The 25,445-nt window shown below is 33.4% G+C and overlaps 2 protein-coding genes across 3 annotated transcripts in view; both read left to right on the forward strand.

Moving 5' to 3' along the window:
- Positions 1-25,445, forward strand: part of MS3_00005834 (uncharacterized protein) — a 138,900-nt gene that overhangs the window by 65,516 nt on the left and 47,939 nt on the right. The window lies entirely within an intron of this gene.
- Positions 15,496-18,634, forward strand: MS3_00005835 (uncharacterized protein). The gene has a single exon (XM_051213930.1). The coding sequence runs from the start codon at positions 15,650-15,652 to the stop codon at positions 18,266-18,268; it is 2,619 nt and encodes an 872-aa protein (XP_051069947.1). The 5' UTR covers positions 15,496-15,649; the 3' UTR covers positions 18,269-18,634.

Consider the following 25,445-nt stretch of genomic DNA (forward strand, 5'->3'; position numbering starts at 1 on the left):
TTTTTTCCGTTGTGAATATGGTGCTCATGCTTTCCGATCTGCGCCTTCACATATGCATCAATAATAACAATATCAGTAGGATAACGTGAGAATCCATTAATTTCAAGGCATCTCTTAAGCTGCTTATAACTTAGAAAAAGCAGTGTTAATCTTTTAGAATATAACAATAATTGTGAATGTTTTGTAGTGAAAAACGATGGATTAAAGTTGAGTTCGACTTACCTACGCCTAATACCTCTTGTGGAAGAGTATAGGCCACATATGCACATATGTGAATAAGAGACTGATCAATTACAGTCTTAAACAACAATAGCAAGATACAAACAAACAACATCAAGTGAATTTAATATTGTTTTATATGAATAATTTGAAATGTAAACAAAAGATCAATATGTTCAATGAAACACATATTTATTGTTCAACTAACGTAAAATGTTACCAGGATCATTGAACAGCTATTACGTTTTAGTAGCCCTAATTTGGAATCTTGAAGGCATAAGGAAAAGAGGAAGACACAAGAACACATTGCGTAAGGAATTAAAGGTGGACATCAAAAGAATGAATAGCAATTAGAAATAATTAGAAAGGAGAGCTCAGGATAAAGTTGGTTGGAAGACTCCTAGGGGTGGTCTATGCTCCTCCACGAAGGGTAACAGATGTAAGTAAGTGAGCAAATATGGAATTCCTCATTGCTGCGTACTAACGAACCCACTGGGTATGAAACCTAAGACTGTCAAGCTTCACGGTGGGCGCCTAACTTTCAGGCTAATCAATTGTTGTTCAACAGTTCACGTTCCTAAATTTGGTTAGTTGTCGACACTGTGTGAATATCATTTATTCTCATTGGTGATATATATCCCACGCCCGATATGATTGTACACCAATAATCACATATCATGAGAATTTAGGTAATTAACTCTGTCATTTGAATCCTCCAGGTAGATTGACTAAAATTCACATCTATGATAGTCAAGTTCTCAAGTAATTCTGAGCCCTAAAGTTGGCAATTTTTTTCCATTACGAGAATCTACCGATTAAAAAATGTCTGAAAAAAGGTAGTCATATATAATGTAAAACCTGGCACATATATACATCGGTTCAAGTTGCTATGCCATATTAGCACAGAAAGATGAAATTATTTCAAGATAAATCCTAGTGTAGTAAAGTTGTAATAGTATTATTAGTAGTAGAAAGAAATCATAAAGAAATTTCGGGATTTAGGAACTATCACACGAACCTTAACCAAGTGGTGTACATCTATAACATGACAGTCTAGTTGTCAGTAGCATCATGGACTAATGCCACTTACTGGTTTGGTTGCTCGTATCTGTCTTTCAACCTACTCCTACACCAACCATTATTGCCCGTTGAAATAATCGTTTATTGGGCATATATAAGTTATGAAACAATGTTATATGATGACCATTTTTCAATATTTCTAGAAATATAAAGTAATCGTGTTTAGTAGGAACAGTGATTATCAACTAACCAGTGGAGTTCAACCAGGTCTGTTGTGGGATAGTAACTCACTGAAGACAATGGTGGATGTGTCGCTCAATTTCGTGGATTAGTTGAAGTTAGACATTAACACCGTTGGATGCTGGCTCAGTGGTCTAGTGGTTAAGTGCTCGGGCACGAAACCAGTAGGTGCTGGGTTCGAATCTCACAGGGGGCGGGATCGTGGATGCGCACTGCTGAGGAGTCCCACAATAGGACGAAACGGCCGTCCAATGCTTCCAGGTTTTCCATAATGGTCTAGCTCCAACTGACTCATGATCTTAACCATTGAAGCTAATTATATGTTCAAACATTGCTCTATTCATTCTGGTTGTTGGAATAACCGGATAATAATATTCAATCTCATCATAAAGAATGGTACGAATCAGGATTGACTACTTAATGTTAATAAGGGTGTAACTATTTTCATTATCATTTTTATCGTGATCCTAGCTTGAATTTCCCTTTCACTTATCTTTTCTTTCAACGTATTCAATGTTCATTGTGAAAGATTTAATTTTTTTCTTTCTTAATTCGTTAAGTAGGCATACTTGTTGTAGCCACTTATCTCCTCTATTTACTTCATCTCAATTATTTGTTGTTATCGTAATCAGCTTGTTTACTCATTTATGTTTTAAATCGGTAACTTGATTGTAACTAAACGTTTTAACAGAATTTTCTTTGTGTTTATCATCAATATATTATTTTTCTTCTCTGCAAATAGTTCCTTTCATTTGATATGGAGTATTTTCTTTTAGTATAGAATATGATCAATGAGTTTGTAATTGTATCTTAATTAACTTCAATGTAAGCTTATTATTTATGAATTTTATAATAGTTTCCATGTTCAATTCATTTTGTATCATTCGTTTGAATCTGAAATTGATCAGTCTCTTATTGGCATACGTGTATCCTGTATAGATTGCCTCGATATTGACTTAAGTCACACGTATTATAAGCAAAGATGGACGGTGGTTTAGCAGTGGAATCCAGTTTGACGCGCGTTTTGTTTTATTTGGGACTCGTCAGTTTGATGTACCTGCATCCCAGAGTTCATGTTCACTGATGAACTCAAACCCAATATCGTTCACTTCAAACCTCACCGCGTTATCCATTTAGGACGAAACATGCGTACTGGATTCCACTGTTAACCATTATCCATCTTTGCTTATAGTTTCCGTATTATTTTAATTAATGGGATTTAATGGAGATTTATTTACATTTGTAAATTGTATTCGTTACATGTTGATCTCATATGAAGTACTATTGTAAACTAGGTTTACACTGGACAGCTGTACCATCTTATCATGCAACTTCTCCAGCAGTAAGCACCTATGACTGTGTTATGGTTCAAACCTCGAGATCTTCAAAACTCATTATACCTGAATAGTCGAAATAAAGAAAATTAATTTTGTAAATACTGTATTGATTCCAAACCATAAATATCTTTTATTAACAGTTTACTTAGGTTGGAATTTACTCTGTACTCTACATCGCAATTAGATTAAAGTTGAAATTTTACCATTAGACCCCGACTCAGTTATAATGGTTAAGCGTTCACCACATGGTCTGAAAACTCTGGTTTTGGTTTCTGGAGGGGACGCGGGTGCGCACAACTGAGGAGTTTGGTACTCGGACGAAGCAGATGTCTAATACTGCCTCATTTCCAATGCTACCTCAACTGAGATCAACTTGAGACGAATACAAAACCCAAAGTTATGTAATAAATTCTTATTTTAGTTCATTTGCAAGTTACTGTATGCTAAATTCTCATTTAAATTTAATATTTCAAATAAATCCTGTTCTTATAAGACATTGTAATCTTTTTGTGAAACAATGGCTTATTGATTAATACATCTGACTTTCCGCCACTAAGTCACAGGTTCAAACCCTACCTTACCTACTTCGATCTGAGTAACTAAATGATACTATTCAGCGTCACACTTAGAGTATGATTCATATCCAATTACCTAATGCTTAAGTTTATTTATTGATTATTTACTGATGATGTTGGTTGATCATCTCATTACATAATGAATTAATTTCATTTAGAATTTCATTGAATTTTGCACAAATTGTGGATATGGAAATAATGAAGTTGAATTTGGTTAATTGTAAACATTTTTATTTTTTTACTATTTATCAAATAAAAGCAAGTAAATGGCATTTATTTATTTAAACACATAGATATTGGTACAAGGAGGCACCAAATATAGATGCGCCACATAAATCATTCGATTTGTGTGAGGGCTGGGATACTGTCCGGGTACCCAAACTGAAGCAAGTGGTTTTCTTAGGGGGCCACACCTAGAGTCTTTGACCTAAAGGTCTAATTCACAAGGCAATGGAGCAACGTCAGGAGATTCAGTCCCATGTTATCATCTTAAACAGATTATTTTGATGATATAGCGTTATAGCAAACTCTGTAGTACGTAATGTGTTCAACAATGTAACTCAATATATTTATAATTCATCATTTAAGTGTACTTAAGTCTCAGTGTTGATGTTTACAATGAAATATTTATCTTCAAACCGCTAATCCATTATCCACTGATCTACTGGGTTTAAATTGCTTAAATTGGTAAGGATAAGTTCCTATCATTGATATTAAGAATTCCAATCAAGATTGCTGAATTAAACAGTAATTCAAGTTTACATTAATTTACTCACTTTCCTATAATTGACTATTTGTTTGTTTGTTTTTTTGTAATTGTACTTGTCATTTCTTGTATAGAACTCCCATTTCTGTTAATTAACTTTTTCATTTATAAACTATACTGTCTCGTTAGAATATGTGATAGGTAAATTATGTTCATTAATTTGTTCTATTTAGTGTGTAGAGGTATATGTGTCTCCCTCTGTTTGTATTTACATGTCGTCAATTAATCTGACATATGTCAGTAAAAACAACTCAGAATAATACTAGTAATGACTATTATTATTATTATTATTATTATTATTATTATTATTGTTTATGTAAATCAGTCAGTCAGTAATAACGTAGAACTTCGTACGTACGTACATCAGTTCGAGTTGCCACACCACCTTAGCACAGAGATGCAGTTGTCGATTCAAATCCCGTAGTGGTAGAGGTAGCAAGATTATAAGCAGTAATCGGGAAGATTAGGGTTTGGAGATGTTATTTAAAGAGTATAATCCAGTGAAATAAATTTGGAAAGAGGAAAAGAAAGGGACATGAAGAATTCAGAAAATTAGAATTTGGGAGAACACAGGGAGTGGATGCACCTGCGCCATTGCAAACGATTTTGAGCCATGTCATTCAGGGTCTCTAACCATCGGTTGCTATCATCTCGCGGTCCCCAACCAGGTAGTCTACACCTACCAACATGACTCAGTCCACTTGTCAGTGACTTTATGGACTTGTGCCATGTTTTGGTTTGGCCGCCCCTAACTTTCTTCCAACCTACTCCTATACCACTGAACATAGCACGTCGAGGTAGTCGGTCGTTGGGCATACGTGTTTATGTAAATAAGTAGTGTTGGTCTCTTCATTCGATATTTTTTCCATAGAAACTATATATCTATCCATGAATCAAATATGACGTCAGTTTATGTTTGTTGTATTTATTAAATAAACAAAATGTAACATATATTTGTGCAAATGTTTTTCTCCAATATATTACTTATACAAACATACCTTTGATATCTTGCAAACAAAATAATTATTTTAAAGTATAAGTGAATTTGTAGAGATTGTAGAATTTTCATAGTTTAAATCATGAACTGATTTTAATAAGTTCACTATTGAAAAGTTGAAAGTTAAACATGAACTCTATTGAGTACTGGATCACTGCTCTAGAGATAGAGTATTGATGTGTAATCTGAAAGTCCCAGATGACATTCTTAGATGCAGTGCCGTGGATGTGTACTGTTAAGGGGATTATTATTAGGTAGAAACGACAGTCAAATGCTTCTCGGTGTTCAGTGACTCTAAGTAAGATCAGTTCGTGATTTAAACCATGGAAATTATGTTAAAATCAAGCGGTATGGTCTTTTGTACAGACATTTTTAACATTAATTTTTATTCATGAATATTTACGTTAGATGGAAAATTCACCGACTATTATTGTCTGTATGTTTTATGCTAGTTTCAGAGTTTTTTTAGCAACCCATGGATCCATGTGGATTCAAACCCTAGTACCCTCACACCTCTGAAGAAGTGATGAGTCTATGAATTCGTTGACTGTTGAACTGAATGTATTGATTAGTACGAACTACTTGGTTGGAGTCATTTAGATAACAGCGATCAGTGGGTGAATATATTGGTTCACATGGTTGAGTATCAAACTCAATGGTACATATGAATTTACTCTTTAACGTTTTTCCGATCTCTTCACATGGCATTAACCTATTAATGGGTAGCCCAACCATATTGAAAAAATGTTCATATTATCTTTGTGTATGTTTACTATTTGTTCCCACTTTCATTTTGGTTATTAGTATTATCAGTCTCAACTTTAAAATTATTCACATCTTAATTTATCCATTTCATCGTCCACCGCCTGTCGGTACTACCGATTGAATGGTTTAGTGAAGTCTTTGGATTGATTTCGTTGTAGTGGCTTTGCCGCTCGACTGATGCTGAGAAGATGACCTAATTTAACTATTTAGAGGAAGTAAAAGTTGTAACAAGGTTTCCATGGGTGAACTTGCAGAAGAATCATTATCATAACCCAAAAATATATAATGAAGCATGCATCTGGCTTCGTGCTGGACTGCATGTACCCTGGCTTAGTTGTATTTTCCCATAGGCTTCAGCGGTTGAATGAATGAATTTCATTGTCCTTACAACAGGAACCATTCCTTCCATCCCTCATTCTACACATTGACAAAATATCCAACCACTTAAAAGATCCATATAAATACTTGCATTATTTGAATATAACTAATATCACAATCGTTTAGCTTCCCATAAGTTACATACGTTTAACTACTCTCATTTTACTATGCACATAGTAGTTCAAATGTTCTAAATAAATATTTTTATCAGTTATTTTAAGGTCTGATTTGAAATTACCAGGAAGACAAAAACGTTTATTTGCCTTATATCTTTCTTTTAAGTAACTCTTATTATTATATAATCGATTGGTTTAGGGTTATCAATGAAGTTGTATTTGGCAGTTATTAGCTAAATGTATTAATATTGATACCTGGTATTTGAACCCCAAGTACTAGTCATTTTAAACGCTTAATGAGCTATTCACTGATAAGTGAGTTAGTTAATAATTTGTTCAATACGCATGATATATATAAGTTGTATTTGTTACATATTGATCTCGATTGATTAACCATCAAGAACTATGAACACTTGACAGCTATTTCGTCTTAGTTTGAGACGGCTTAGCATCACTCATTCAATACCCTATCAAGGTCAAACCCATGACCTTCAAATCTCACGACGGATGTTAAACTATTAGAACTAATCACTTGATGTCAACTGATACAATTTCAACGACAGTCAATTTACCCCATAGGAAAACGGTTATTTTTTTAAGATTGGAGATAACCATTTCACTCCCTACATGTCTGAACTCAAGTCGTAACTCCTCACTAAGTTACACGAAAATCATAAAGTTAGTCAACTAGTGCTCTGATTATTATGGTTCATTAATATTGAACGACCATTGAAAACCTGGAAGCACTGAATGGTTGTTTCGTCCTATTATGAGACTCCTCACCAGTGTGTATCTACGATCCTACACACGAGAATCGAACTTATGGTCTTTGATCTTACCTGTGAACACTTAATCTCTAAGCCACTGACCCGTATCCAACAGTATTAATGCTAAACTTCAATCAATCTACGATATTGCGCGACTATCTTCCTCACACCCGCCACGATTTATTATCATTTATTTAATGTTTTGTGACGAATCCTACATAAAACTTAAATTAATCGCAAACAAAACAAAAAACTTTTTACCTGTATAGCTTGTTCACATTTTCATTTTAAAAGTACATAATCATTATGAATAGTACAATTTATAATCATTTAAAAGATTTCATTTGTCACGTATTCTTTGATAAGTAAAACATTCTAACTCTGATTAAATTCATGCTTTAAAAAGTGATCACACACACACACACAGAGAGAGAAACAGAAAGAGAGAGATTTTTCAAAGGTTAACTGATGTATTTCTCATATCGTTTTTTATCGTTATGGTGTCGGTGGTGAGCGAAGTTCTTATTAAATAGGTTCATTTTTCGATGATAAATCAAGTAAACATTATTCATAATATACTCGTTATAGATACATATTAAGATTAATTGGGCTTTATTGTTATACCAATATTTATATAGGCTTAACCTTCTTTTTTATAAAAAAAAAATAGACTATTAATACTGAATTCATTTGTGTTATAGTGAATGACCTTTGTACAAGTACAGTTTTACAATATATACTCTTAATCAGTTTAGGGGTTGTGGAAATTGTTAGGTTTTTGATTGAGATCATAAACCGATTGATGTTAGACCACCATTGAAAACCTGGAAACACTGGACAGCCGTTTCGTCCTGTTGTGGGACACCTCAGCAATGCACACCCACGATCCCGTTTCGCGAGATTCGAACCCATGACCTATCAGCCTCTCACTCGTGAGCTTAACCTCTAGACCACTGAGCTGGTCGGCATCCAACAGTGTCTAATTTCAACTGATCCACGAAATTGGATACCGGTTCAGTGGTCTAGAGGTTAAGCGCTCGTGCGCTGGACTGATAGGTCCTGGGTTCGAATCATGGATGCACACTGCTGAGGTGTCCCACAATAGGACGAAACAGCCATCCAACGCTTCTAGGTTATCCATAGTGATCTAGCTTCGACTGACTCATGATCTCAACTATTACAATTGCTATAATATCCGCAAAAACCCTTCTAATATTAATTAAATTTCATATCAATGAAATTGTACATTTTATTTGGTTGTGAAATTTATAGATTGATTCCAAATAAGGAATTATTGATTTTATCCTAATACGAGATCATGAACTATGCTTGGGATAGAATCTAAACACTTCAAGTCTTTTGAATAGTCCTTTATCTTTAGACTAAATAATTGAGATACAACAACTATCCACTAACATTGGTGGGTAACTGCCTCATTATTCCTGACATACAGGTTAAACTCTGCTAGTCATGCTTTCTTACTTACTAGCTTATTGTTTTCCATATTAAGGCAACAGTTTACCAACGGATGTATTTCAGTAATTAAACTGTCTTGGATAGCTTATTTTCTGTAAATGTGTGCTTGTTTGTGCTTTTAAGTATATGCGAGCGAAACTATGTTTATACATTACACGTTACTCCATAAGTTCATCTTATTCTAAGTTGGAGATACTTGAACATTTTAAATGAGGAATGTAGTTATTAGAATCATATACATTCCAATTTATGATTATTAATTATTTAATCAAATTATTAGCTAATTAATTAAAAGAATCAATTATTCATTCATTATTATCCACATTGAAATAATGATCATTCTATAGTACACACAATTAGTTAAAAGTAATTTTACTAAAATTAACAGTTTTAAAAATGATTATATGCTTCATTGAATTGACTAAAACAAAAATACTCAGTGTTGAAATACATCGAGAATTGATTTCTTAAAAATTTTTTTATTTTAATGTTATGCTTATGATTATATGAATACAGTGGTCTTGAGTGCTGTTAAGAGTATGAGGGTGGTTATCCCTTCCCGGTTGCTCACATCGTGGAAGGGTTCTTCTAGAGGTACCTGATAAGGAAATTGAATTAAAGGTGTTCTTAGTGACATGTGAGCGTGACCAAAGTGCCCAAGGGACAACTGTATGAGGTCGGTCAGGCACGACCTTTTTGTGTTAGCTCCGTATTTGTTGAGACCTTACCGCCGGAGACGGATATCTGTGGGGTAAGGCGAGGTGTGTATTTTCAAGGTCGACCTTTTCTAATTCCATCCCTTCTTGTGGGAAGACAGTATCGCTGTTATGCTGGTTGTCTGAAGGAAACACCTTACTGCCGTCAAACCTCCGTACAATCAGCAATACGACTTTGCCTTCGGACCTTGGGTTTGTTGCTTTTAGTCTTATCGCTCTTCGACTGACCTGTCTGGCATGGTAGGACCTTGAGGAACGGTTGTTCTAGCCAGTATAGCTCGATTGATTCATCACGATAGGCAAGCCCGACCACCACGTCAAAGTAGCAACAACGGTTGGGTTAATGTTAGGTAATGAATGTTCTTTTTCGTTAATTTGTATCGCTTAGTAAATAATTTTGTATATAGTACCGTTTAAAGACAATCTTCTTCACAAATCGAAGTTCAATGAAGTTAGCCGTCATGTTCTCACTAGTGACTAGCTTCGGGAGGAAATTTTCAGAGTTCTAGTGCGAAGTCGTGATCAGTGAAACTAAACCATATTGGATGTGAAGCCCTTATACAACGAGGACTATGGAAAATGGTCGCACACTATTAAGGATTGATTAATGTTAGAAATCAATCTTTAATTGCATTGTTCATATATATGTTACGGGATCTCAAGATGTGAATTTACTCCCACGATATTTTTTTAAATGAAGAAAGAGTTAAGGATAACATTTCTTTGACCTTTTTCTGCAATCATTTTATAAGAATAACAGCGGTACTACAGTTTGAACATGTAATAACTTATCATCGCAATCATAACACATGTTTGCGAACAGTAATCTTCAATCCACTGAGTAATTTTGTACATCTCAGTTGTAACGTCGCAGATCATGAAGTTAAATAATACGGGATTCAGTCCATCAGAGAGCATCAATTCCCTCCAGATTCCGGATATGTTTTGGTAAACAGTACCGACTAGCACGAACTTTAAGTCAGATAAGGTTTCCATACAACTAACTCTAATCTCCCTAACGTCAAACATAATACTCACTATGTCTAATCATGTAGATCATTAAATACATTGCAACTTGATTAGTAAAATTCAATTAGCACTAAACAACCAAACAACACATGATATTAGCCAGTGGTTAGTTCTTGATTTTATGGTTTGGTTTTCTTGGAATTATTACAGTCGAGTTTGAGCCCTACTCCATCTAATTCAATTAGAACAAATGAATGGTAACAGTATTACTAACTTTTATGCATATAAATTGTAGTTCAAAGTCGACTCAATCAATGTGACGACCGAAATGCCAATATTTGGATTGAACTCAGAACTAACGAACCAAAATTTATTCGATTAGTTCAGACTTCGTTCTTCTGTATAGCGTACGAAGCGTTTTTGACTTACTCGTATAAAATTATATCAAAACACAAACTATGTACTCAGTTTAAACGGTTCTAACTTAAGGACAAATATCAAAAATACAAAATACCTCAAACGGTACAGCCTGTGCTATACAGTCAAGAGTTTCTCTAACACAAATTAGCGTACTAAACAACAAAAGAATTCAATACCTGAGAATCAGTAAAAATATTCCTAACAAGATGGGATCAGATATCTATCTGCAGAGATTCCAGAAATCATACCAAACAGATAGTCAAATGTTAATAGTCACACACTGAGCCACGTCGTGAACGTGGGCTTAGTCAAACATGACCTTATTGTCAATAGTCCGGACACATACAACAAAAATTAAGTAACAAAACATAAGTTTTTAATCAAAATCACATAATAAAAGTTCAGGCCTGGAAGACTGAAGAACATAAAGTGTGGTTAAAAGATATCTGAATAAAGGTTAAGATAAACAGCAGGGTGAAGAAACAAATAAACGATAATACTGTCCAACAAAATTACTGTGGAAAGATTTTCAGCGATTTCTTTCTATTACAACCAATTTCAAATTGGAACCTGTGTGTATATACATCGGTTCAAGTTATCATATCCCATTATCACAGAGCGATGAAGTTTCTTAGACCAAAGCAAATTCGACTACATAAAGTTTATATTTTTGGCAAATAAAAGATCAATTCTATACTGGATGTGGCTGCATAGACCAGATATTCACACTACGTCAGGTCCTAGAACATAGACACATATTCAAACACCCCACAATAGTAGTAATTCTAGACCTTAAGACGATATTTGTGTCTGTTGGTCGTGATGTCCTATGGCAGCATTTGTCACTGAAAAGAGTACTTTAAACAGGCTCCCTACTAGAACACAATTGGCCGAGTGAGAGCTCATGACGAACTTTTATCAAAATTGATTACCTCAAGAGGTGTTTGTCATGTTTACTGCTCAGCAATTCGTTCCGTCCTAGTTTATGGCAGTAAAATATAGTCGGTAAGAGTAGAGGATATTCGTAGGTTACTAATATTTGATCATAGGTATCTTCGAAGCATTGCTCATATATCGTGGGACAACCGAGTAAGTAATGCAGTTGTTAGGAAAGGGGTACTAACTAGTTAAGGATTTCAAATCAATTGATGAAGTAGTGGAACTTGATCAGTTGAGATGGCTGGGACACGTGTAACTTATGCCCAACCACCGACTACCTCGACGTGCAATATTTTATGGTATAGAATAGTGTAGGATGGAAAGAAGCTAGGGAAGGGATGTGGTCAGAGCGAAAGATGGCACAAATCCATGAACTGACTGAGAAGTGTAGTGAGCGATGTAGACTATGTGGTTGGTATCCGTGAGATGATAGCAACCGATGGTTAGAGACTTTGAATGATATGGCTCAAAATCGTTTGCAGTGGCTTAAGTGTATCCACTCTTTGTGTTCTCCCAAATTCTAATATTGTGAATTCTTCATATGTTTTTTTTCTCTTTCTAAATTTATTTCACTGGATTATACTTCTTGAATAACATCTCCAAACTTTAATCTTTCCGATTAGTGCTTCTACTTTTATTACCTGTACGACTATGTGATTTGAATCGATAATTGTATGTATGTGCTAATGTGGTATAATAATTTGAACTGATGTACGTACGTACGAATTCCTACGTAGTCGCTGACTGACTATACTGGATTATCTTTTTAAACAATAGTAACAAGTTAGGTTCAATGAAAATGTAATTATAATTTTGAATAGAATATTTTATTTTAAAATGACAAGCTACGTTAATATATATGACATATATACAATATAATCTTGATGGAGTTTTGTTCTATGAGCTAGATGATTTGGTCGACCAAAATCATCCACCTAAACTACAAATCTTCACCATATAATACAATCAAATATGTCTCACTCTTTTTTTATTTATTCATGGTTGATTAAGTTAAAATGGGTGAATAAAATGAACTGTGTTTTTTAACATACAAAATATAATTTACTTTTTATGTTGTCACTTATTTTTATTAAAATAATAATATTTCCCTCAATTCCTTTGAAAATCACATGAAACTATATTTGTATAAATTTACTGTACTATGAATTTTTATTAAATGTATGGTTACAATAGGGAATGTCGAAGAGGAAATGGAGTGGGTATTCCTGGAGTTTTATTGAGAAGCTATGACTATAGGAGTTCAATCATGTTAGATATGAAATAGTTATTCACTGATGGTGTTAGTTAGTATAGATCATTAGATGGTGACTCAGTTATTTAAAGGTTAAGGACTCTTTACAATACTTGAATGTCCTGGTTTCGACTACCTGGTCGTGGATGCCAACTCTTGATGAGTCCAAAAGTACCAAAACGTGGCATCAATACTTGTGAAGTCAGTAATTTCTAATCTGAGCCACATTGGTAAATGCAGATTACATGATTGGGGTCCGCGTGACCATCGTAACCAATGGTTGGACACTGTAGGTGACATGGCTCAGAATCGATCACAATGGCATAAGTGTATGCACTCTTTGTCTTCCCTTAAAGAGTGAGATTAAAATAGCGTCATATCTTTCTTTCTACTAACTAAATCTTTCTTTTATATATATTATTATCCTTGAAGTGACTACTCCTATGAATTTGGTGCTCATCTTGTTGTGCTAGTGAGGTGTGTTAACTTGGACCGATGTATATATGTGCCTGGTCCTACGTTGTAGCTGACTGACCCACAGCACGATGAAATAAGGTTACCTTTAAGTCTGAACAATGCTTTGGAGACAACACTAATCAGGTGAATGTAGTACCCTAACATTGTCTGGTCTGAGACACAATGTTTCATGAGTGTAAAACAGAACTACTCTCATTGGAAACTTGTTCATTATACATTTTACGTTCTCACTAACATTTTTAATCCGGGTTAACTGGTACTTTTAAGCATTAGTTAAAGTGAAATTAGTCAAAAAGAGTTGAAATCTCAATTCAAATATATATATATATATATATATATATATATATATATATATATATATATATATAAGTTAATGAGATTATATACAGGGTCCCAATAGTTCAGTGATAACATCGCTAACCGTGAAATTAAGAGATGTGAAATTTAATCCTTAATGAAATATCAAGATTGTTGACGAATTTGTTATAGTGTAAAACCTAGGTACAATAATTTCCATTGATTGTCTCTAACGTAACTGTAATGTCAACTTCATCTTCAGACCAGATCGATTTCTAATTATATTTAAATCCTAGTTGAATATCTTCTTGTGTGATGAAGAACTATTATACCTGAAAAAAGGTAGAGTTTTCAGTGTTATGATTTTCTATTTGCTTACACTGGCTTTTTCTAATAAAGCTCTATTGAATTGACTCTTTTTCACTCACGAATCCCATAAGCATACATATAGGTATATTCACCCACCTGGGAGAGTAGAATGTATTTGATACTGACTGTTTCTCATGCATTATGTAATTACCACTCGTATAAATGTCACCCTGGCACTTGGCATACCCACAAATATAAGCACTCTTTCAGGGAAGCTTGATGACTATCTCTCCTTAGTATTCCTTACCATCATTTTTTTGTCATACCTGGGACCTGTTGTTTTAGGCTACCGATTTTATTAGACATAGGATAGATATTCAGCTTACTTTCCTTGTGCTAACCCACGTGTTTACCCTTTGCATATACCTATCTAAACAAATTACACAAACCAAAACTCATGCAATTGACATATATAAGCATACACAGCTCGGAGCCTGCAGGATTTAGTGATACCGAGGTTTAGAACGTAGTTAATCCGGTTTTACAACCGAGTAACGGGTTAGTTCAATCTCTGCCGACCTCCCTAATTAACTAGGTTTCCCCTCACTACCTAGCAGCGCGACATAGAGGCTTTGAGTCAGATATTTCTTCACAACAGTCAATTGTAAGCCTCTTAATTCTACAAGAGATTACCCGCTTACTCAACAGCTTTGGGTAACATCTCAGGTTGTAGAGTTAAGTGTGACACGACCTCGAACCATAGACGAAGTATGGATTCTTTAAAGATTGCAGGCACATCAAATAACACGACGTCGAGACTTAGTATATTCCGTCGACTACTTCCACCTAACACCATTAGTCTTGTTTACATGTTCCTATTCATATAACCTGTTATGATGTCATGATCTATGTCGAGATGATCTATTATTACTATTATTATTCATGTAAACATCATCACATGTTATAAACATGTATTTATTTTATCCCTAATAATTTAAGGGTCATGACCTAAAGCACATATATTATCTTCTCTATTTATTGGTGTTAATCCGAATTTTATTTTTCCTTCTCAATTTGACCTGTCCTGTAACAAAACAAAGGGCCTATAATGTTGACGGTAGTATTTGATGAAAACTTCTACCCATATATATGTTTTACATTGATAACAATGGCACATAGAATAGAATAATAACTAATTGACTGGTTATTTAGATTTTCATCGTTAAAATTAAAATGTTTATGTATATATGTATGTGTGTGTGGGTGGGTGGAGTTTCTTACCTCTCATATGATTGGTTGATTTTTGTGAAGTGTTGTTATAAGTGTTCCTTTTTGTTTTTTCTCTCTCTCTCTCTTCTTTTTATGTTTTTGGTTGTTACAATCAAACGTGTCTCACTTACGATCTAATTTAAAACACACGGTGATTAATGAATAAATATGTTGTTGTCGTTGTCGTTGTCGTAGGATAACAGTTGTCTCAAACATTTTTGATATAAGACTATTTTATTGTTAATTGACAAAAGTTACTTCTATCCATTCATCCATCCATCAATCAATCAATCAATCAATGGTGATTAATCAGTTATGTAATCATATTATTCCTTTATTACTATTATGTGGTCATTTTTTATACAGTTAATAAAAATTCTTCCATTTAATGGATCTATTTTATGTTTAATATTTATTCCATGGATAATTGCTCAATCTTCAAATTGTTTATCAGGATGTAAATGTTCCATTAATACTAATAGTGAGAATACTAATGATAGTAATGAATTGAATACAGTAGCAGTAATTTGTTGTCTTATAAATCAAACTAGATTGTCACAATTCATCACAAATGATTATCCATCTGATATTAAACATTGTGGATTTGATATAATAAATGATTATACTACTACTAATAATAATGATGGAATTGTATGGCCTAATCATATATTATGCTTACCATTATGGCGTCAATTAAAAATTCAACTTACTGAAAATTCATGGCCAAATTTATTATTATTATCATCAAATCATATTAAACAACGTATTCAATCAAAATGTATATTAGAATTAGAAAGATTGGCTATTGTTGGTCAATCTAATGTATATGATGGTTTAATTCAATTGGATTCTAATGAATTTCGTCATCATTTTTTCACCATTCCCACTACTACTTCTACCACTAGTACTATATCTAATCATTATACTTTAAAATTACTACGTTTCACTATTGAACAAACTAGTTTACGTATAATAAGTCAAGGATTTTTTGATGAAATTCATGCTAACAATTTAATACATTTAGAAATACGTCGTAATTATAATCTTACTGATTATGGTTTACATATTGGTTGGTTAGCTAATTTAAATCAATTACAATCCTTAGATCTTAGTTTAAATCAATTCTATCAAATTAATTTAGCTAGTTGGGGTATACCGAAACACTATAAAACATTATCAAATTTAGATTTAAGCGGGAATCATTTAATTCATTTAAATGATTATACATTTATACGTTTAACAAATTTAATTTATTTAAATTTAGCTAATAATTATTTAATTTCATTATCATCTAATGTATTCTATGGTTTATCTTATTTAAAAGTATTAAATTTACAAGGGAATCAATTAAGAATGCATAGTTTAATATTAACTGTACCAAATTTTAATACAATATTACCTAGTTTAAAACAATTAATTTTATCAAGAAATCCATTAGCTATACCTTTATCATTAAATAATACTAGTCAGTCGTCGTCGTCGTCGTCATCGGTGTCATCTTCGCCGCCGTCGTCGTCGTCTATATGGTGGTTTACAAATTCTTGTCCTAAATTATTAACGACTATTTATTTAGAAAATATTGACTCTATATCATATCATAGAAATCAATCAACATTATTAAAATTACCTCTATTTGATTGGAATTATTGTGTTAGTTTAACCGATATTTATTTAAATCATAATGAGAATTGGTTAAAATGTATAGATCATAATTGGTTAAATAATAATCGATTTCGTATTCATCCATCAACATTACAATTATGTCCGATACCAATTGATAATAATAATAATAATAATTCTCAATCGAAATTGATTACAAATCATGATGTTGTTACTAAGTCTAATCGATTAACGGATACGATCAACAGTACTACTAGTACTAGTACCAGTGGTGGTGGTGGTAGTAGTGATCCATCATTACTTGGTACAACACATGTACGAACTACATCAATATCAATTAATTCGGTTTATTGGCCTGTTTCCAATCAAGATAGTATACATGCTATGAATATACATAATCATAATCAAAAGAATAATATGATTAGTAGTAGTAATAGTATAATAAACCCTTCAATTAATTCATGGATTATTCTTTGCATAATAGTCTTTCTTGTATGTGTAGTATTTTTTACAATTGTATTTGCTATTATCTATTGTATACGTTATTTAAATAATCGTCTAAATAAACAAATATCTTACACATCTGATATGATGACTAATGAATTCCATCATCATCATAATCATGGTGAACAAATACAACAACAATTTCAAAAAGCTCACCTAACACCAGATTTTAATACTTATAAACCTGCTATGAATATAGATGGTTCTTCACGAATACTTTCTCCTTATTCATTTAATTGTATGGATTTAAATAAAGGTAATCAATTATTTCAATATGCCGATTTTCATCCAATGTGTAATTCATGTTTCAGTTTAAAACGTCATGCTGTTACTCAACCTGTTAGTCCTGCAGACAGTGGTCTTGAAGATAGTACACCATTAACATTACAACAAACAAGACATATTTTCCCATCACTTGATCGACGATCAGTACGTTCATCACGACGTTCTCGTCATCAGTATAATCATAATCATCGTACATTTCTTGATACAAAATTTACAAGATGTCCATCGACATCTGTATCATCATCATTATTATTATTGCAACATTCACCAAATCATCATATACCAGAAATATCATATGGTTGGCCAGTACCAATTAATTTATCATCAAATCGTGTAAATGCTGCTACTTCAACGGATGATGTTTCTATTGGACCAGCATCAACATCTGTTGATACCGGAGAGGATGCACGTAGCAGTACACCTAGCGATAAAGCGATAATTACGAATTTATGTCAAGAATCGATGCAGCTAAATACTACTACTACTACTACTACTACTACTACTACTAATAATAATAATAATAATAATAATAATAATAATAATAATAACGAATAATGAACACTGAATTTAATCAAATTCACCTTCATATTTATGCATGTGTGTGTGTGTGTGTATGTGCTGACTGTAAATACTATTTTTAAGGGATTCAACTACAAGCCATGTATTTATCCCTTTATTTCCAAAGGTCATTATGTCAATCATTTTTTTGGTCGGCTAAAAACCAAAGTTTTTAACGGATATATATATATATATGACAGATATGTTCCATATACTTATACTACTAATATTTAAACAAGATGAAAATTACACTGCTGTTAGTACTACTCCTACTCATACTAGTACTCCTCTTCTTTTGTTTTTTTTCTAGAATATAAAGATGATTCTTTTTTTTTCTACAAATAAACATGATTTCATTTGTTATTTCTGATATTACGGAGATAAGTTTGGGAAAGCGTCAAACTGTTGTAAATCAGCTAAGTTTCGATATTATTAATGATAATAATTATCACTAAGTCACTTAGTAAGCGAAGTGATTTCAGATGCATAACATTCAGTCAGTAGATTAAGCAAACTTGAACGTCACTCCTCCTACACGTAAGTTTGTATAACCAAGTTGCTACACTATTGTAGATTATTTAAAAGTATGTAGAAATTGTGTTACTAAGTCCACTGATAGTACCATTCTATGTAACATGTATACATTTTCAAAACTTTGGTATTAATTAAGTGACGAACGTTACCCATTGTACCTACTTTGTATTAGCTAAGATGTTCTGCATTGTTCACATTTTTACAGTAACCTGTAACTATTTATTCCCAATTTTTTAACTTTTTTTTAAAGAAAATAAAAAAAAAGACTCTGTCTATTAAGAATCATGGATCATCACTGAAAACTTGGAAGCACTGGATGTCTCTTTCGTCTGTGTATGGGACTCCTCATCAGTGCTAATCCACGATCCCCATGGGGGACTCAGACCCAATAGCTTCAGTCTCGAGCGAACGCTTAGCTTCTAGACTACTGGGCTGACTTCCATTCTATTTAAATGTGTGTATGTGGTGTTTTTCTGATGTACTGTACTGAACGTACGTTTATATTCAGATTATCTACTAAGATGCATTAGGAATTTATTCGAATGTACATCTTTAATAAATAATAATATGATTGGAATTAGAACTTAACTGGAAATGGCTTTAAATCTTTTTTTCTCTACGAGATGGTGTTCAAATGGAAAGTATTAACCGCTATTCTCATTCTTTCTTAACTATTAATAATATTCTACACAGATGTTCTGAATATACTGCATTTGTCTAGTTGTATATTAGGCGTCATTTGAAATGTAAAGTGGTAGTTGTATTGTTTATACCCTAAATCACTATGTGTGATAGTATTTATTCAACTTATTTAATGTGACTTATTCACAAATATTGACTGATAATCACGTAGTCCATGGTAGAATACTTAAATCTATTATTGTGTGGCTCATTATTAGTGATATATATATCATGTTAACCATATATGTGTACCTATTAAAACCCTTATGCTTTTATATTGAGTGCTCTATTTACATTTTGTATCTGTAGTGTTCATAAATACTTTTAAGTCGTCTGAATTGAAATAACAGACATAATCTAATGCAGAAAGGTGGTTTGGTGATGATGATAGGTTAGCTTTTTTTATTTAAAATATAGAGATCATAGTTATCACATCAAACTGAATCTAAGGAAAGTTGTACATTATATTGGTTGAGATTATTCGCAACTTTTCCAATTTTTATTATGTGTGTTGTTGTTGTTGTCATTCCTGCATTATCTTATCGTTCCAGTTATTACAACTTATGATGTTATTTTCAGCAAGCATTTCATTTCTAACTCCAACCTCTATTATAATTCGTTTTTCTTTCAATATGTCAACCTATGCTTCGCTAACATGTCAATATCAGTTAGTAACGGTTAGTTCTTTTACTCGTGAATTTTGTTCTATATTATTTAGGTTTTTAATTCAATATGATGATTGCTCTATGTAATATTTGTTTTATCTTTAGTGCGTTATTGTATTCAGTATTACATTTCATTTTATTTCTACTTGTTGACTTAGTATATACCGATGACATAGTTCTATTTGATGAAGATGCTGACAAAATGCAGAGTCTTCTGATCACTCTAAACAACAATGAAAGCATGTTGGAGATGCGATTCTTCCCCTCGAAATGCAAAATGTTACTTCAGCATTGGGTTGCTTTGACACCCGAACTAATGATAGGAAGTGAAGTAGTTCAGCGTTTCACCCACTTCACTGATCTTGTGAATCTCATCAGCCCGTGTGTTCTGGTATGTGACGAAATCTGAACACGGATAGAGAAGGCTCGACTAGCTTTTGCCAACTTGCGTGATTTATGGTGTATGCGAGATATCCCTCTACCAACGAAAGGATGTGTTTACTGTTCATCAGTTCGTTCCATCCTACTTAGTGGCAGTGAAACATGGTCGGTAAGAGTAGAGGATATTCGTAGGTTACCAGTATTCCATCATAGGTATCTTCGAAACATTGCTCATATATCGTGGGACAACCGAGTAAGTAATGCAGTTGTTAGGAAAGGGGTACTAACTAGTTAAGGATTTCAAATCAATTGATGAAGTAGTGGAACTTGATCAGTTGAGATGGCTGGGACACGTGTAACTTATGCCCAACCACCGACTACCTCGACGTGCAATATTTTATGGTATAGAATAGTGTAGGATGGAAAGAAGCTAGGGAAGGGATGTGGTCAGAGCGAAAGATGGCACAAATCCATGAAGTGACTGAGAAGTGTAGTGAGCGATGTAAACTATGTGGTTGGTATCCGTGAGATGATAGCAACCGATGGTTAGAGACGTTGAATGATATGGCTCAAAATCGTTTGCAGTGGCTTAAGTGTATCCACTCTTTGTGTTCTCCCAAATTCTAATATTGTGAATTCTTCATATGTTTTTTTTCTCTTTCCAAATTTATTTCACTGGATTATACTTCTTGAATAACATCTCCAAACTTTAATCTTTCCGATTAGTGCTTCTACTTTTACTACCTGTACGACTATGTGATTTGAATCGATAATTGTATGTATGTGCTAATGTGGTATAATAATTTGAACTGATGTACGTACGTACGAATTTCTACGTTGTCGCTGACTGATTATGATGTTTATACAGAAAGTATTATTTTAAGAATTGAGTGTGAATTTCATTTGGGGTAATATGTAGCTTGGGCTTTTGTATTTATTATATATATTTATCTGATATATGACAATTATTAACTTACGGAAATGAGTTTACTAGTGTACCATTATCGGCTTTGTTTTTTACGTACATCATCTGATTCTCCGTTTCCAAATACCAAGTTATCTGTACATTCTGTAAACAACTAAATTAGTGATAAATTGACCGCATATCTCATATTTAGCAAATTTAATAAATGTTGAAAACATTGGGGATAATCTCAGCCTAGATATCTTTGTTTTAAAAAAGCTAAGCGAAATCTTAAATCAAAGCATAATCTTTCACTTTGTAATTGTGTCTTTAACCTCAAGTCTTGTCTATTTATTAAAAAAAGTACTTTTAAATCTGTGTAATGATGATTCACTGGTTATTCTATTGTACTGATCAGTATGAAAACTGTGTACTGCACGAAATCTAGTCATTTGCATGTTTGTTAGCCAACAAACGGGCAAATTTGTTCGTCATGTTAATATGATTTCATGGGAAGCCATGATTGTAAAATTTTCGATAATGACTATGTACAGGGGGATTTGTGAAGATTGTAGAAATTCTTTGTTCGAACTTACATTAACAGTGGTCCATAGGTTAAGCGTTGACGCATGAGACAGGATATGGGGTCGCGGATGTACTGTAGTGTCTGGTACGATGTCAAGTTCGCATGGGTTGTTCTAGCTTCCGGAAAGACCAGTTTATTCATTCTTCTTGACCCACATGTTGACCTTGTGAGTTATTCGTTTATTAACCTTGACTGTTTTTATGTGTGCTTGTATTGCGTATCCTACTCATCACAAGTCTATAGATTATTTTTGTCTGGTTATAAATATTGAGCCACACTTGATGAGACTGAATTGGCTAAATCACCTCCGCTTCATTTCGCTTTCCCTCTTTTTATTCTAAATGTCTGTCTGGATAAAAGTGTACTTGAAATAAATTCATCCAACGTAACCCGTATTGGGCTTTTCATTACCGTCCTCACACAAACTGGGTTAGCTTAGTTAATAAATAGAGGATTTATGTTCATAGTACGTTCATACATCCATCCAAATCGTAGACAGATCTCGCAACACAGTACATTGTTGAAGAAACATATTCCAGGACAAATGGCTACCTAATACTTCTAGATTTTCAGTGGTGATATACCTAATGTCAGTTTGTGATTCAAACTATGAATTCAGTTTATTGATTTGTATATTATAAATAAATGAAACTGAACCGATACATTTATCTACCAGGTTCTACTTTTCTTTGATTGATTGACTTTTAATAGTGAGACTGGATAACATTTAACCTATCTCCTTTAGACGCCTGTAATCTACAAAAAAGGGCTTCAACTTCAATTTTGGCCCATTTTTTATCTCAAGTTCTCCTCTCTCTCTCTCGTTGTTTTTTCTTAACCATTAATAGTATTCTACACAGATGTTCTGAATATACTGCATTTGTCTAGTTGTATATTAGGCGTCATTTGAAATGTAAAGTGGTAGTTGTATTGTTTATACCCCAAATCACTATGTGTGATAGTATTTATTCAACTTATTCATAAATATTGACTGATAATTATGTTGTACATCTTATATTGTATACTTCAATTGTTTTGTGGCTCACTACTAATGATATATGAATCTATACATATACATATTCGTTCTGGATTTTTTCCCAGATGTATTGTTCATAAGTACTTTCAATTATTGTTTATTAAAGTTACAGGTGTAGGAGTTTATTCAATACAGAATGGTAAACTATTAATCGTGTCACCTTGCTTTTAACTTATTTATTTATTTGGTCATAAAATATTGGTACAAAGAGGTACCGAATACATATGCGCCACACGAGTCACTTGATTTGTGTGTGGGCTATAATACTACTTGGGTGGCTAAACCGATCCAGGTGGTTTTCTTAGGAGGCCACAACCAGACGGAGCCTTTGATATAAAGGTCTAATCCACAAGGCAGTGGAGCAACGTAGGGAGATGCAGTCCCATGGTAGCCATTTGTTCCCTCAGGATACTGGAGCCCATGCACACCATTGGTTTGGAATCAGGGTTTTCCATGTCCCCTAGGTGGGTCTTCTATATCCACCGACTCGATTAAAGGGCCGGACATTCGCTTTTCGTTCTCTCAATTTCATAAACAACTCCTCTACTATGAGAAGGCAGTGAGTAGAACTTCCCCTGTGAGTGGTTGTATGCACGTGGCCATGTGAGAGCATTTCGAGAGGGAGAGCTGACTTTCTCCAATCTCGGCCGTACCAGAGCATTGTAGTGGCTTTTAATTATTAATTCCTAAGTCCTTACCTTCCTCTGTATACTTTGGCTAGTGTATTCTATTATTATCTGTGCTGTTAGTTAAGAATATTTTTTACTTTAATCCGAGTAAACCATACTTGTAATTAGTAAATGAAATAGATTACTGTTAATTCATACAGTAACTTAATTTAAAATTATCTCTCAACTATTCTTATATACTTGAATTATCAGTTCGTGATTTTCTTAAATGGAACATCTATATAGATAAAGACTTTGATAAGGATTAAATGTTCTATCTGCTAAGATAAAGAATAATACGAATAAATTAATATACACAATAAATTATCAAATACCTTTAATGCTTGATCGTTTTTCTTCAGTTACTTATTTACTTATGCCTGTTACTCCTCGTGGAGGAGCATAGGCTACCTACCAGCATTCTCCATACAACCCTGTTCTGGACAATCCTTTTCATGTCTGATTCCAATTCTCGACGCACTGTGTTCTTTGGCCTTACACCTTTCGGTTTCCCTTCATGATTTCAAGTTAGCGCTTGCCTAGTGATGCAATTTGATGATTTCCGTAATGTATCTCCTTTCCACTTCCATCGTCGTTCCCTAATTTCCTCCTCAGATGGAAGTTGGTTTGTTCTCTCCTATAGTGGATTGACGTTGATAGTATCCAGTCAATGGGACATTCAGTATCTCGTGTAGACAATTGTTTATAAATACTTTTACCTTTTTGATGATGGTTGTAGTAGTTCTCCACGTTTCAACTCCGTACAGTAGAACTGTCTTCACGTTCGTATTGAAAATTCTAACTTTGATGATCTAAATATTATTATTTTATCCATTATTTTGAAAATAAATATCTCAAATGATTGTGTTTAACAATAGTTCTTAATTGAAGTATCTGTATGTATGTTTAGGTGTAATTAGTTTGAAATTGAAATTTGAAACTACTTTCAACTTTCATAGTTATCAATGGTGTACTAAGCACACAAATACACATTATTCTAATCACTGCATTCTGATCACTGTGGTTTCCATTTTTGTTGTAGTTGTCGTTGTTGTTGAAAAATCAATGTTTTGTTACTACCTAAATTTTTTTTTATCTAACTGAATTACAAAGTTCATATTGACAAACGAAACAGGAATATATCTGTTTCTGTGTAATTAATAAGTTATGATTAATAGTAATGGAATACTCTTAGTTTTGTGTAATGAAATAGTTATCAACACTAGGATTGAATAATCGTCATTCTGTATCTTAATTTGGTTGAGTTTGAAATGGTAAAATTGAAGGCCAATCACATTATTCGAATAGTTAAGCATTGCTCGTGGGACATAAAGGTCATGAATTGGGTCCCTGCCAAAGTCTTGGATGTTCATTGCTGATAAGTCTCATATTAGGACGAAATAGGTTTTCAATCATTCCTGATTTTCGATAGTACTCAGAATGAGATCAATCCGTAATGAATCCAACTTACAAATTAAACCAAAGTCCTTAACATCACTTTAACTAATTTATTGAAATAAATTCTCAGTATTCATTGGTAAATTACCTTAAGATTCCAATGAGAAGTCATGAATATAGTATGTTAAGTTATTTGCTTTACAGCAGTAGTAACATCAACTTTGGGATGTAGGTACATCCAGCTAACGAGTCCCAAACAGGAAGAAATGCGCGTCCTGGATTTTATTGCTAGCCACCATCCATCCATCCATCTCTGCTGAT

This window comes from Schistosoma haematobium, chromosome 3 (assembly GCF_000699445.3).
Source record: "Schistosoma haematobium chromosome 3, whole genome shotgun sequence".
Lineage (NCBI taxonomy): Eukaryota > Metazoa > Platyhelminthes > Trematoda > Strigeidida > Schistosomatidae > Schistosoma > Schistosoma haematobium.